This window comes from Artemia sp. Qi Xiang Cuo, chromosome 15 (assembly GCF_049724085.1).
Source record: "Artemia sp. Qi Xiang Cuo chromosome 15, ASM4972408v1, whole genome shotgun sequence".
In the NCBI taxonomy this organism is placed as follows: Eukaryota; Metazoa; Arthropoda; class Branchiopoda; order Anostraca; family Artemiidae; genus Artemia; species Artemia sp. Qi Xiang Cuo.
In genome coordinates, this window is record NC_142808.1 from 27,929,647 (window position 1) to 27,944,333 (window position 14,687).

At 38.2% G+C, this 14,687-nt stretch overlaps 1 protein-coding gene across 1 annotated transcript in view; it reads left to right on the forward strand.

Annotated features, from left to right (window-relative positions):
• Window positions 1-879: 879 nt before the first annotated feature.
• The window catches only part of LOC148943513 (mid1-interacting protein 1-B-like), a 101,648-nt gene continuing 87,840 nt past the window's right edge, over window positions 880-14,687 (forward strand). The window contains exon 1 of the mRNA XM_089101452.1: window positions 880-931. Coding sequence (XP_088957578.1) covers window positions 909-931 — 23 coding nt within the window. The 5' untranslated portion in view covers window positions 880-908. The remainder of the gene's footprint in view (window positions 932-14,687) is intronic.

Genomic DNA, 14,687 nt, shown 5'->3' on the forward strand with positions numbered 1-14,687 from the left:
AATTTAGAAGTCATAAGAGGTTTTAACCAAATAAACAAATTTCAAACTAGTTTTAGATAATTAGGTTATTTAACAACATCTGTGTCAGGGATTCTTTGTTTTTTCTTAATAGGGGTGCGAACCCCAAAATGAAATAATACATAACCTATAATATCCTGATTAGAGAAATTTTCAAATCTGAAAAACTAGTCCGTTGATCTCTCTTTGTAAGAAAAAAGGTACTTATTTAGTAGCCGGTAAACACGCGAGAAGTACCGTATTGAAGTCTCGAAGATGCTATATGAAAACAGGTTTTCGCTGCCTAGTGAGGTATTGCTCACTCAAGTACTACTACCACTACTAACAACTCACCGCAGTACCAAGCCACCTGAGGTCAACACAGCTACGCACGCTCCTCCTCCATCCCAAACTATTCAAAGCTTCCCTTTTTATACTCTCCCACGAAGTTTGCATTTCCTTTAAATCATTCTTGATGACGTCCTCCCACCCCGGACGAGGACAACCTCAGTGACAGATATTTAAACTTTAGTTTTTTGGGGTTGAAGAGACAGAAAAGGGTAACCTAGGTTAGGTTATGTATTTAATATATGCTCTGCTTTATCCCCCCCCCACCCCCTAATGTCGAAATATAAAGCCCAATATTGTTTCTAAAATTTTATATTTGTATCATGGTTTTTATTTCAATATCATTAACCAAACTTCACTTCTCGCATGTTTACCGGCTACTAAATAAGTACCAAAAAAAATATATAGAAAATAATTTTTTCCCATTATTAGTATTTATTACTTACGTCAGAGCCAAAGATTCGGTCAGTGAGTATTTAGTAGTTGTCCTTCAGTATTTTGGTGCAATTCTGTTGTTAAACATAGGAACAAATTCTTTGCTAGTTTTTAGATTTTTGATTATTATGGATAAACACTTACTTAACAGGTATGGCTTCATTTATTACTCGGTTACGCATATACTAGGCCCTTTTTTGCACACACTCTGAGCAAATATTTAGTGGTTGGCCATTTCTGAAAGAAAGATGCTACGCTAATAAAAGTAATACCGTTACATTTCTTATTTTATGCTCTTTTCAAATATTGTGGTTGTTTCCTGACTGTACACGCCATTCTCCCCCCTTATGGTCCTAGATTTCGGGCTACGTCACAGGTTTTTTTTTTTACGAGTTTGGTAGTCTCCACTCGATGAAAGTTAGTTTCAGCTAAATGAGAACAATAGAACTTTGAATAAATATCATTTGAATTCATTTTTAATAAATGGATAAAAATGGAAGGAAACATGATAATCAGATGAATAGATTCGTGCTGCAAATTATAAATAATAATAATAATATTTCTATAATATAATAATAATATATAATAATAATAGTAATAATAATAATAATACTTTTATTTTCCATGAGGATACTCTATGAGGAGTGCATTCAATAAATATAAAATATAAAGACACAACGGTACTTGTGCATTATATCCTTCACACGAAAGAAATCAAGTTTGGTTAATGCTATGAAACAAAATAAAATAGGATGAATATATAATAGTTTAGAAACAAATTTGAGCTATATATTTTCCCATGGGGGGGGGGGTTAAAGCATAGCATATATTAAACACGGAACCTAACCTAACCTAGGTACCTTTTTGGTAAATTTTTACCAAATCATATTATTGACTTACGAATAAAGTGAATATACAACTCGATGCCTTTTCTTATGCTCTTTCCAAATATAATAATCATTTTGGTCGGAAATGAATTTTACACCCTCCCCTATTATTATAATTTTATTTCTGATGTAAATGGGAGGTAAGTTTAAAATTTACCCCCACCCCCCTAATGTGCAAATATATACCCTGAATTGGTATATATAGGGGTTGGGGTAAAATTCATTTCCAACAAAAATGATTATTATATTTAGAAAGAGCATAAAAAAAGGCATCGAGTTATATATTCACTTTATTTGTAACTCAATAATATGATTTGGTAAAAATTTACCACCTTCCCCCCCCCCCTAAGCCCCAAAAAACAACAGTTTAAATATTGTAAACGCAATAAGACATCACGCTTTGCGATCCATTTATCCTTTGCAAACACCCATTTGACTGGTTTCCTGTAGTATTTCCTTGTACAGTCTATAGCGCTGAGTAGAATATAATGCATAAGTACACGACCAGAGCTACCGATAAATTCAACCATCTATGTCAATCCGTTAACACATTAGGTTTTTTTCAAAAAACGGGAATAAATTTCTATATTCAAGTTAATTTCGAACCTTTTGAACTAAAAGCTCACATTTACTCTTTGTTACATCAAGCGGGTCTTTTATTCCATACATTAAATAAAAAAAACAAGTTTTTTAAACTGAAAGTAAGGAGCGACATTAAAACTTAAAACGAACAGAAATTATTCTGTATATGAAAGGGGCTGTCCCCTCCTCAACGCCTTGCTCTTTACGCTAAATTTTCTTATTGTTTTAAAAAATAAAGTTGTGAGACAGAGTCAAACTTTAGCGTTAAGAGCAAGGCGTTGAGGAGGGGACAGCCCCTTTCATATACGGAATAATTTCTGTTCGTTTTAAGTTTTAATGTCGCTCCTTACTTTCAGTTTAAAAAACTTGTTTTCTTTATTTAATTTCTGATCGTTTTTTAGTTAATGCAGCTTTTATTTTGGTTCACCGTCATTGAATAAGTAAACAAAATCTTGTTCCAATTCTTTAAAAATGACCCCTTAATCACAAAGGCCGTTAATTAGAATAAATAGCTCTTATGAAAGTATTAAAAAATCTTTGGCTTAAAGAGCGAGGCATTGACTAGAAGGTGAACCTAATCATATAGCTAATATTTTTTTGTTCGTTTTAAGTTTTGATGTTGCTCCTTACTTTCAGTTGAAAAACTTGTTTTTTAATATTTAATTTCTGATTTTTTTTAAAATAATGATGGGAAATCCGGCGCCCCCTTCATAGCAATGCCCCTTCCCCCATGAAAACTTCCTTCATGAAAAGATCCTCCCATATAACCCCCGACCCACCCCTACCCTCACTACCAGAAAAAATTCCCCCTGAAAACGTCTGTATAATTCCCAATAACCAATACTATATGTTAAAATTGGGTAAAGTTCATTACTTTCAGCCCTCCCCCTGGGGGCTTCGAGGGATTAAGTTATCGTAAAAGACATAGTTATAATATTTTTGACCATGCTGAACAAAATGGCTATCTCAAAATTTTGATCAGGTGACTTTGGGAAAAAAAATGAGCGTGGTAGGGGGCCTAGGTGCCCTCCATTTTTGTACCTTAAAAAGGGCCCTAGACCTTTTAATGTCCGTTCCATTGAGCCTTCTCACGATATTCCAAGACCACTGGGTCAATACGATAACCACTGGGGAAAAAAAAAAAAAAAAACAAAAAAAAAAAAAAAAACGCAACCGGGATATTTATTCCGGCAAAAAATGCAAAATTCCACATTTTTGTAGATAGGTGCTTGAAACCACTGTAGTAGGGTACTTTGATAGGCTAAATATGAAGGTATAATTTCAATTATGGTTCTATCGCTTTTAGGGGTGTTTCACCCTTTTTTCAAAAATAAGGCAAATTTTCTCTGGCGCGTAACTTTTGATAAGTAAGATTAAACTTGATGGAAGTTATATATTTGAAATCAGAATAAAAATATGATTCTTTTGATGTATCTATTGGTATCAAAATTCCTTTCGTTAGAGTTTCGGTTACCATCTGAGCCGGGTCGCTCCTTACTTACAGTTCGTTATCACGAACTGTTTGATACATATATTTTAAAGAAGTATTACAAGCACTTAGCGGAAAACCTAATAGAAATTTAAGATATCTAAAATACGCAACTTTAATTTGAGATGAAGTAGAAGGAGGGGCGGATGCAGAATTTTTTTAAATGGGGTGCAAAATAAGTTGATCTGGAAAAAAATTTAGGGGAGGGGGCAAAATAGGTGGATCCGATTAACTTGCGTTAGGAGCAAGTTAAATTAACGCAACCTTGAGTTAATTAAGTAAATTACACTGCTTTAGACTACGTTAAGGGGGGGATGCCCACTGGATCCGCCACTGAGTAGAAGATGGAAAAGCTTTCAAAATCACCACAGGAAAGCTAATCAAAGGTAGAACCGCTGACTTATACAGTCTAGCTAATATATCCCTTCTCATATTGCCCCGCAGGTGAACGAGGGACCGAACGTCTTTCTTATCTTAATTTCCAGATGGTATATTATTAAAAGAGGTGATGGTCTTTTTACAGAAGAATATGGCACCCCTAGGTATATCACCGAGTCCAAAGTTGGGAAAATCCGATCATTACCGCAATCAAGTGGAGGAGAGCCAAGAGGGCCATTAATCACAAAATACTGGCATTTCGCGAGGTTAATTTCAAGTCATTTTTTGTTCAACTTATTCGCTAAAATCTTAAAATTTTCAATCAACACAATATTTGACTGACTAAGTAAAATAATGTCATCAGCGTAAGCAAAATTACTAATTTCAATTAATTGCTAAGTAAATCAGAGAGGTTTTTAATGAAGAAAAACAATCTTTTAGACACAAATTGAAAATAGACGACGATAATATCCCCCTGTCTAACCCCCTCCTAACTACTACTTCATAAGCAGAAATTATAGATCTCGAGGCGATGCGAACTTTAAGGCCAGAATACCCCGAACGAAAAACATTAACCAGGTTATGTTGTAAACCACATTTTAGTAAGCTAAGTAGAGCAGATGCATGAGAAAGATAATCGAAAGCTCCTTTAATATCTATTAATAAACAATATAACGGGTTTCCTTTAAGCAATGAAGAATTTAAAATTTGAAAAAAAAGCATGTGCATGATCACAACCCTTACCCCCAGTGAACCCCAATTGATTCGAACCAAAATCAAGGGAAACAAATAGAGATTTAACACTAAGTTCAAACATCTTACTTAATTGAGAACCCTTAGTGACAGGCCGAAAAGAATCGTATGTCTGGTACTTGCTTTTTCTGTGCTTTAGAACCGGCGTAATTATCCCTGTTTTAAAAGAAGTTGGCACTTGCCCAGACAAAAGAATCAGATTAAAAAACACAAAAGCATAGCAAAAAAGGAAGCCGGGTTAAGTTTCAGATGTACTGAAAAAATTCCACCATTATCCGGAGCATTTTTATTTTTAAGACTCTTCATAGCTGGTTCCATTGCAACTGAACCACCGTGCAACTGAACCACCGTGCAGCTGAATCACCGTGCAGCTAAACCACCATGCAACTGAACCACCGTACAACTCAACCCCCGTGCAACTGAACCCCCGTGTAGCTGAACCCTCGTTTAACTGAACCCTCGTGCAACTGAACTCCATTTAACTGAGCCCTCGTGCAACCCAGCCCCCGTGCAACTCAACCCATTTAACTAAACCCCCGTGCAATTGAACCCCCGTGCAACTGAACCACCGTACAACTGGACCACCATGCAACTGAACTCCAGTGCAACTGCGCCACCGTGCAACTGAACCACCATGTAACTGAACCACCGTGCAACTGAACCCTCGTATACTTAACTCCCATGCAGCTCAAACTTCGTATTTAGATTGTGTAAAACACAAGTTAGAACCTTTACATGTTCAACCTTCTTGGAATTGTTTGCTTTTTAAAGTCATAGTATAAATGACTGTCAAGATGATTAATAAAAAAAAAAGCTGTGTTTTGTTGTCACAAAAACAAAGAAAATTGGACGTCATAAACTCTTAAAGCCAGATTTATCTCTCCTTTTTTATGTCTGTTACTGGGGTTTCCCTTCACCCTGTCGCTGTCTACGGGCTTAAGTGTTTACCCTCCCACCTCTCCCATGGATAAACAGTCCCCTGAAAAATACCCCCTCGCAGAAAATATGGTCTTCCAAATTGGGATATTTTATTTGGGTTCTGTTACTTTTTAGTTTAGCTGAGAAGTGCTAAGGAGAGTGAAAAAGAGGAATTTATGCGTAAGTCTTGCCCTTCCTCCGTAAAAAATGTTCTTCTCATGAAAAATACTCCCGCCCCCCCCCCCTTCAGAAAACTCCCACGCGAAAAATGTCCATATGTTTCCCAATAACATACACTATCTGTAAGCAATGGACAAAATACAAAACTTAAAAAGATACTTAAACCTCTACAATGGGGTTTTCTGATTGTTTTGTAGCTAGGGAGATAGGGAGATACCTTAAAGGGGGCATTTTCATGTCAAAACATCTCAACTCTCATTGAGCTTTCGGATAAATACAGAATTAGGTCTAGAGGAGAGATGAGAGGAGAATGGAGGCAGAATTATGTATAATCCCCAGGCAGTTCTAGTCTTTTTTTAAGCTTATATTTTCCAGGGCGGTGGGTATTTTCCACGAGCTGATATTTCAAGGGGGTATTTTCAGCAGGAGGTGTTTTTCCCGGGGGGGGGGCAGGTTGCCCTCCAATCACTTTTTACTTTTAAAAAGGGCACTAAAACTTTCAATTTCCAATCGAACGGTATTAATAAAGCGTGATTAACAAAAAACCCCACAGTCCTCGGGGCAAAGGCTGTAGGTTATTGCAAGTTACCCATTGTTAAAATTTAAAGATTTTATAGAAGGGATGGTCGTACAAACTTTGGAGAAGCCTCATTCGATTGGAAATTGAAATTTCAAGTTCAATTTTGAAAAATCAGAGATAGTAAGAGGACAATCAACCTTTGAGGTCAAGTCCTTGGGGCGATAGGTAACATTCAGCAAGCCTTGTATTTCTCCCAGATACAGATTTGACGTATCGAAAATCTTATATGCCCCCAGGGCATAACTTACAACCCTTACCCTGAGAGCTGTAAGGGGGAGGGTGTCTTCGTCACAGACATAAATTCCGAAACCTTCAACTGCGATGAATAAAATTGTTATCTCCAAATTTTGGTTGGAGTTAATAAGAGAAATGATGAGCTTGGTGGGGAGCTTGTTGCTCTCAAATCACTATGACTCTTAAAAAGGGCTTTATAATTTCGAATTTCAAAACAAATGAGTCCCATCTGAAGTTTATACGACCACCCATTCCATAAGAACGTTATATACCCTCATGGCATAGCTTACAACCCTATCCCCAGGGCACTGGGAAGGGGGGTGTCATCTCCATAGAGATATTATTATATATTCTTTGAACTATTTTGAACAAAATTGCTATCTCATAAATCAGGTATGTTTGGTGAAAAAATGTGTCCTCGGTGGGGGGGGGGGTCTAAATGCCCTCCATCACTTTTGACACTTCAAAAGGAATTAGAAATTCTAATTTTTAATCAAATGAGCCTCTTCTAAAGTTAAACAACCACCCCTTCCATAAAAACCTTAAATTCCCCGCGGTAGAACTTACAACCCTCGTCCCTATGCTCTGGTGGCTTGTTTCACCCCCAAAAGCCTTGTTATATGACCTTTGGAATATTTTGAATAAAATGACTGTCTCAAATTTTTTTATACGATGATTATGGCAAAACACGACGTGTTGAGGGTGAATAACTGCCTTCTGATCACTTTGGCTCTTAAAAAGGGCACTAGGAATTCAGATTACCGATCAAATGAGTCCCCTCCGAAGTATATACAACCAACCTTTGTATAAAAACATTTTATGCCTTCAGGGCATAACTTAAACCCTGGCCCTGGGAGCGATGGGGATGGGTGTGTCTTCCTCAAAGACATAATTTCCGGACTCTTCAACTACAATGAACAAAATTGCTATCTCCAAATTTTGATTGGATGTCTTTGGGGGAATGATGAGTGTCTGTGTTTTTTTTTGGGGGGGGGAGAAGGATGGTTGCTCTTAAATCACTTTTGACTTTTAAATAGGGTACTATAACTTTCAATTTCAAATCAAATGAGCCCCATTTGAATTTTATGCGGCCACCCATTCCATAAAAACCTTATATGACCCCAGGCCATGACTTACAACCCTATTCCCAGGGCACTGGGGGTTTTTGTCAACACTGGAGTCATTGTTTCAGTTCTTTGGACTATTTTGAGCAAACTTGCTATTTAACCATTTTAATCAGATTTGTTTGGTGAAGAGGAGTAGTCGGTGGGGGGCTAGCTACCTTCCATCACTTTTGAATCTTAAAAGGGAACTAGAACTTCCAATTTTTAACCAAATGAGTCCACTCTAAAGTTTATACAACCATCACTTTAATAAAACCTTAAATACCCCCTGGACATAACTTATAACCCTTGCCCCCTGGCTCTGGGGCATTGTTAAATGTTATTTAGACCATTTTGAACAAAATGGCAATCTCAAAATTTCTGTTGGATGCATTCGGGACAATACAACGTGTGTGTGTATTAGGGGAATGGTAGATTCCCTCCGATAACTTTGACTCTTAAAAAGAGCAGTAGAGCTTCTGATTACCAATCCAATGAACCCTCTCCGAAGTATATATGACCGTGCTTTCTATAAAAACCTTATATGCCCCAAGGGTATAACTTACAACTCTTGCCCTGAGGTCTGGTGGGATTTGTTATCCTCAAAGACATAATTTCCTAACATGCGTTGAACAAAATGGCTATCTCAAAACTTTGATTGGAAGTGTTTGGGGAAATGATCAACTACGTACAGACCTTCCAACTACGTTGAACAAATTTCCAAAATGTTGATCGGAAGTCTTTGGGGAAATGATGGGCGTGGGAGTATTCTCCCTTCTATTACTTTCGACTGTTAAAAAGGGCACTAGCCCGCTCAATTTTCAATCGAATGAGCCCATTTTGAATTTTCTGTGACAACACTTCCTAGAAGAACCTAATATGCCCCCAGGGCCTAACTCACAACCTTAGCCCTGAGGGCTCGGCGGGGGATGTCATACTTAAAAATATAATTTCCGGACCATCCAACTATGTTGAACAAAATGTTTATATCAAAATGTTGATCGGAAGTGTTAGGGGAAAAGAAGGGCGTGGGGGGGGGGAGGGCAGTCCCCCTCCGATCACTTTCGAAAATTAATAAGGGCACTAGTCCTCTCAATTCCCAGTTGAATGAGGCCTTTCTGAAGTTGCTACGACAAAACTTTCTAGAAAAACCTTATATGCCTCCAGGGCAAAAATCAACCCTTGCCCTGAATGCTGTAGGGGGATTGTCATCTTCAAATATATACTTTCTGGACTTTTCAACTACGTTGAACAAAATGGCTATCTCAAAATTGTTATTAAATGTGTCTTGGTAAATGGTGGGCGTGGAAGGGGGGTTAAATGCCCTCCAATCATTTTTGACTATTAAAAAAGGGCACTAGTTCCTTCAATTTCCAATCGAATGAGTCCTTTTTGAAGTTTCTACGACAACTCCGGCGAAACGAAGTGCCCTGGTCTAAAACAAAAAAAAAGTCACAGAAAAAAAGAAGTAAAGAACGATGGTGGCAAAATGTATTATTTATTTTTGGTCTTAGACCAGGGCATTTCGTATCGAAGGAGTTGGCGTAGAAACATCGAAAACGGCTCATTCGATTGGAAATTTGAAGGACTTGTGCCCTTTTTAATAGCCGAAAGGGATTGGAAAGCAACTTATTCCCCTTCCAAGCTCACCATTTCCCCAAACAAATCCAATCAAAATTTTTAGATAGCCATTTTGTTCTGCGTAGTTGATTTCCAAATACAAAATTATATTTTTGAGGAGGACACTCCCCAACAGCCCTCAGGGCAAATGTTTTCAGTTATGCCCTGGGGGCATATAAGAACGATGTTGGCACAATGTGTTATTTTTTTTCCCTTTAGACCAGGGCATATGGTATTGAAGAAGTTGTCGTAGAAACTTCGAAAAGGGCTCATTCAATTGGAAATTGGAGTGGCTTGTGCCCTTTTTAATAGTCAAAAGTGATTGGAAGGCAACCAACACCCCTTCTACGCCCACTATTTCCCCAAACACATCAAATCAAAACTTTGAGATTGCCATTTTGTTCAGCGTAGTTGATTTCCATATAGAAATTATGTCTTTGAGGAGGACACTCCCCCACAGCCCTCAATGCACGGGTTGCAAGTTATGCCCAAGGGGCTTATAAGGTTTTTATATAAAACGTTGTCGTAGAAACTTCAAAAAACGCTTAACCGATCGGAAATTCAAAGGGCTAGTGCCCTTTTTAATAGTCGAAATTGATTGGAGGGCAACTAACCTCCCTCTGACGCCCACCTTTTCCCCGAACATATGCAATCAAAATTTTGAGATAACCATTTTGTTCAACGTAGTTAAAGTTCTGGAAATTAGATCTTTGAGGATGACCCTCAAAGACCTAATTTCCTCAGGGCAAGGGTTGTAGGTTATGCCCCGGGGATATAGCCTATAAGGTTCTTATAGAAAGCGTTGTCATAGAAACTTCAAAAAAGGCTCATTCGATTGGAAATTAAAATGGCTACTGCCCTTTTCAATAGTCGAAAGTAATTGGAAGGCAGCTAACACCCCTTCCACGTCCACCATTTCCCCAAACACCTTCAATCAAAATTTTGAGATATCCATTTTGTTCAACGTAGTTGAAAGTTCTGGAAATTATACCTTTGAGCAGGACACTCCCCCCCACAGTCTTTAGGGCAAGGGTTATAAGTTGTACTCTGGGGGCATATAAGGTTTCCATTGAAAGCTTTGTCGTAGAAACTTGGAAAAGGGTTCATTCAATTGGAAATTCAAAGGGCTAGTGCCATTTTTAATAGTCGAAAGTGATTGGAGGGCAACTAACCCCCGTCTCACGCCCATCATTTATTCAAACACATCCAATCAAAATTTTGAGTTATTCATTTTGTTCAACGTAGTCGAAAGTTCTGGAAATTAGGTCTTTGAGGACGACAACCCCTCCCCTCAGAGCCCTCAGGGCAAGGGTTACAAGTTCTGCCCTGGGGCCATATAAGGTTTTTAATTAAAGTTTTGTCGTAGAAACTTGAAAAATGATGCATTCAATTGAAAATTCAAAGGACAAGTGCCCTTTTTAGAAGTCGAAAGTGCTTGGAGGAACCCCCCTCTCACGCCCACCTTTTCCCCAAACACATCCAATCAGAACTTTTAGATAGCCATTTTGCTCAACGTAATTGAAAGTTTTGGAAATTAGGTCCTTGATGATGACATCCCCCCCACAGCCCTCAGGGCAAGGAAGTGTTATTTTAGAAACTTCAAAAAGGGCTTATTCGATTGGAAAGTGAAATGGATAGTGCCCTTTTTAATAGTCGAAAGCAATTGGAGGCCAACGTATCCCCCTCTCACGTCCACCATTTCCCCAAACACATACAATCAAAATTTTCAGATATCCATTTTTTCAACGTAGTTGAAAGTTTTGAAAATTATCTCTTTGTGGATGAGAAGCCCTCAGGGCAAGGTGGCTGTGGCAAACCAAAAGGTGGTAAGTGACATGCTCTCGAAAAATGAGTTTTATCTCTATCCCCACCAAACAGAACACGCTCGATCGATTGATCTATTCAGAATGTACGTATCTCCTTTCGTTCCCGAGATATTCAAAGCTTTGTGATCCGTTAAAAAGGCGTTTTGTGCATTTCTCGGATTGTCTTGCAGGCCAAAAGGAGTTAAGTTCACCGAAGGGCAAGTCATGGACTTATCTCCGTTTGGGCTGCCATGGATACCAGTAAAACAATTTTTCAAGTTGTCACTTAGCGCCTTTTGGTCGTCTACGCCAGGATTTTTTCGTTACTTTCATTTTTGTCTGAAGAAAAGAATAAAACTAGACTATGATTGCAAAATAAACTGAGGACTGAGCACTGTGTGGTGAACCAACCCTGCCTGGCCAGCTTTCAATGCCTCATCAAACTATACTTGAGGATTCAGATCAAGCGAGGTCTGGATCAACGGTTGAAGAGCCAACTCTGACTAGTCAGCCTGTACTTCCTGATGCAGAGAGTGATTCAGCTCCTATGGCGATAGAAAAATTGCTTATGAAGAAAAGCGTATCAGAGAAGAAAAAGAAAAGAATTGAGAAAAATAAAGAAAAACGTCCCTTTATTGAGGTAGTTTGTGACATCTAAAAATGTATAAGGTCTTGCAAGTCACTAACTCTCGAGCACCGGTGTTTAGTATACAAAAGTTACACAACTCTTGGCTATGCTGGGTGCACAGCCTATATGAGATCGTTTTTTACGACAATGCAACCAAACCGGAGAAAGAAAAACCCTGAAGGGATGAAAAAACGAAAAGTAACACTTCTGTACAGGTTACCTACCAATGATGGACAAGATATGATCCATGTGTGTCAAAAAACATTTTTAGCCACCTTCGGCTTTAAGCACAGCAAGGTTCTCGAAGTAGTTGTTAAAGGAATTCTTCGGGACGGTGTGTCATACTTTCCAAAAGATAGAAGGGGTGGAAACCTACGCAAAAGAATCTTTAAGGATACACATCGAGTCCTATAAGCCTTGTGTCACTCACTACCGCCAATACAATGCACCATATACTAGGTATATATCAAGAGAAACTTCAGTTAAAGATGTGTGGGAAGATTTTCAGGAGCGATTCCCAGAAAAGAATTGTTCGTTGCGCAGTTACGGAGAGATGTTGAGGGTGATGAAGATCTCCAACAAAATGCCAAAGTCAGACGTGTGTGAGTATTTCGATGTTTTTAAGTTGAAGGATAGCGAAGGCTCCGCAACAGATTAAAAAAAACAACAGGAGTGTCATTTTCATCGGCAGATGGCTGAAAAGGCACGAATTCAGCTCCAGAGAGACGTGACTGAAGGATAGCTTTGCACCAAAAAATTTGGTTTTCACTGTCGATATGCAAGAAGTTCTAATACTCCCAATAATGTCTGCTGTTAAGGAGTCTTTTTTCATGAGCCGCCTGGTATGTTTCAATGAAACGTTTGTGCTTGCAAAAAGCCAAACCACAAGTTCGGTTCCTCTTCCAGCCTATTGTATTGTCTGGCACGAGGCAACTTACGGAAGAAGTGCAGACGCATTTGCTTCAGCTTATCATGCACTTATTGACGTGCATAGGGACATAGATGAATTCATATTTTATGCCAACAACTGTAGTGGACAAAACAAAAATTACATTCTGTTTTCTATGCTAGTAGGGATTTCGAACGAACCCTGGGCACCCGCCAGGATCACCATCAAGTATTTGACGAAAGTTGATACTCATATGTCTGCCGATGGACTCCGTGGACTTATCGAGGCTAAAATTAGGAAGAACAGAAATGTTGCGGACTTTGGCGCTTTGAAGAAGCTTATGGAAGATTCCAGGGAAAATACTCGCGTCAAGGAACTTTGCATCAGTGACTTTAACGAGTGGAAAAACAAAAAGTCCTCCAAAAAGAAGAAAGATAACCAACCAGTGCTGCCGCAGAAAATAGTTGAAGTTTTGCTCAAAAACGGTGAATCCTCTATGTTTTATCGTGAGGATTTTGATCAGGAGCTTGTCTCTTACGATTTCATTACAGTTGCAGTGAAGAAAGAACTTGGTAAAGGATTACCAAAGTCTCTGAAACAACCGAGGGGAATAAATGCCTCGAAAAAAGGTGAGATCATGACAAAGCTGGTTCCACACATCAGAGACCAGAGATCCAGAGAGTTCTGGAAAAAGATACCAACGGAAGACAAAGCATCAGCTGATCTCACTTTTGAGGGATGTGAAGAACAAGATGTACTATAATGATGTTTGCTTTTTTGAGTTCCTAAAAGTTTAATTGAAGTCGAAAGTTGTTCCTGTTTTCTTGTCAGTTTCTAAATTAGTGAACAATCCTCTTATATATTATTTTACATTAAAATCGTTGAAGTTATGATTATGCGAATGGAATGCATATAAGAAGTTTCTGCATGATTGTGACCCTTACTTTCTGCGTTTCACAGGCGTGGGTGACATCAGAGAGGGCAGTTTTCAACAAGATCTATTCAGAGAGTAAGAAAAAAAATGTCGGTAAAAAGGTTAAAAAAGTAGCTGAAAACATTGTCAAAAGTTTAATTTTTTTGCATTTAAATTTAAACGGTAAAATGGCACATACCTCCTTTTGGTTGGCCGAAAAACGCGACAAAAGGAGATAAATGATAAAAGTGCCAAAATTAAATGGAAAGTTGGATTTTTGAAAGCACCACGTGATTCAGCACGAAAAATTACGTCTGCTCATGTTCAGAAATGATTCTCAGCAAATTATTTTCCTAGTTTTAAATTGGGTTATTCGTTTAAAACGTTTTTCGCGTCTCCTGTAAAATTTACAAAATATCACTTACCGCCTTTTGGTTTGCCACAGCCGAAGGTTTGTAAGTTATGCCCTGGTGGCATATGAGGTTTTTATTGAAAGAGTTGTCGTAGAAACTTCAAAAAGGGCTCATTCGATTTGAAATTGATAGGGGTAGATCCCTTTTTAATAGTCAAATGTGATTGAAGAGAAACTAACCCCCCTCTCACGCCCACCCTCCCATTTGCCCATTATGTTTAAAAACTAAATTTTGCCTTAAGATTAAATCAAAATGTACTGTGTTAATGCTAATTCCCAATAAGCCATCTCATCAGTATCCCAAGAACGACTGAGGGTATTATGTTGAAACTTTCGGGGCTACTTCTACTCTTAAAATTTAACCAAATCAAAATAGTGTAAGTGTATTCAAGCTATCAAAGAAAGTAAACGGACTTTTGTATGCGAATGGTATCAAGTTTTCCATTTCAGGTCAACTAGAGGAGCTATGAAACTAAATTAAACACTTTTATTTGTGTCCAGATTTTTAAGAGGGTGTATGTGGTTACAAAATTGCT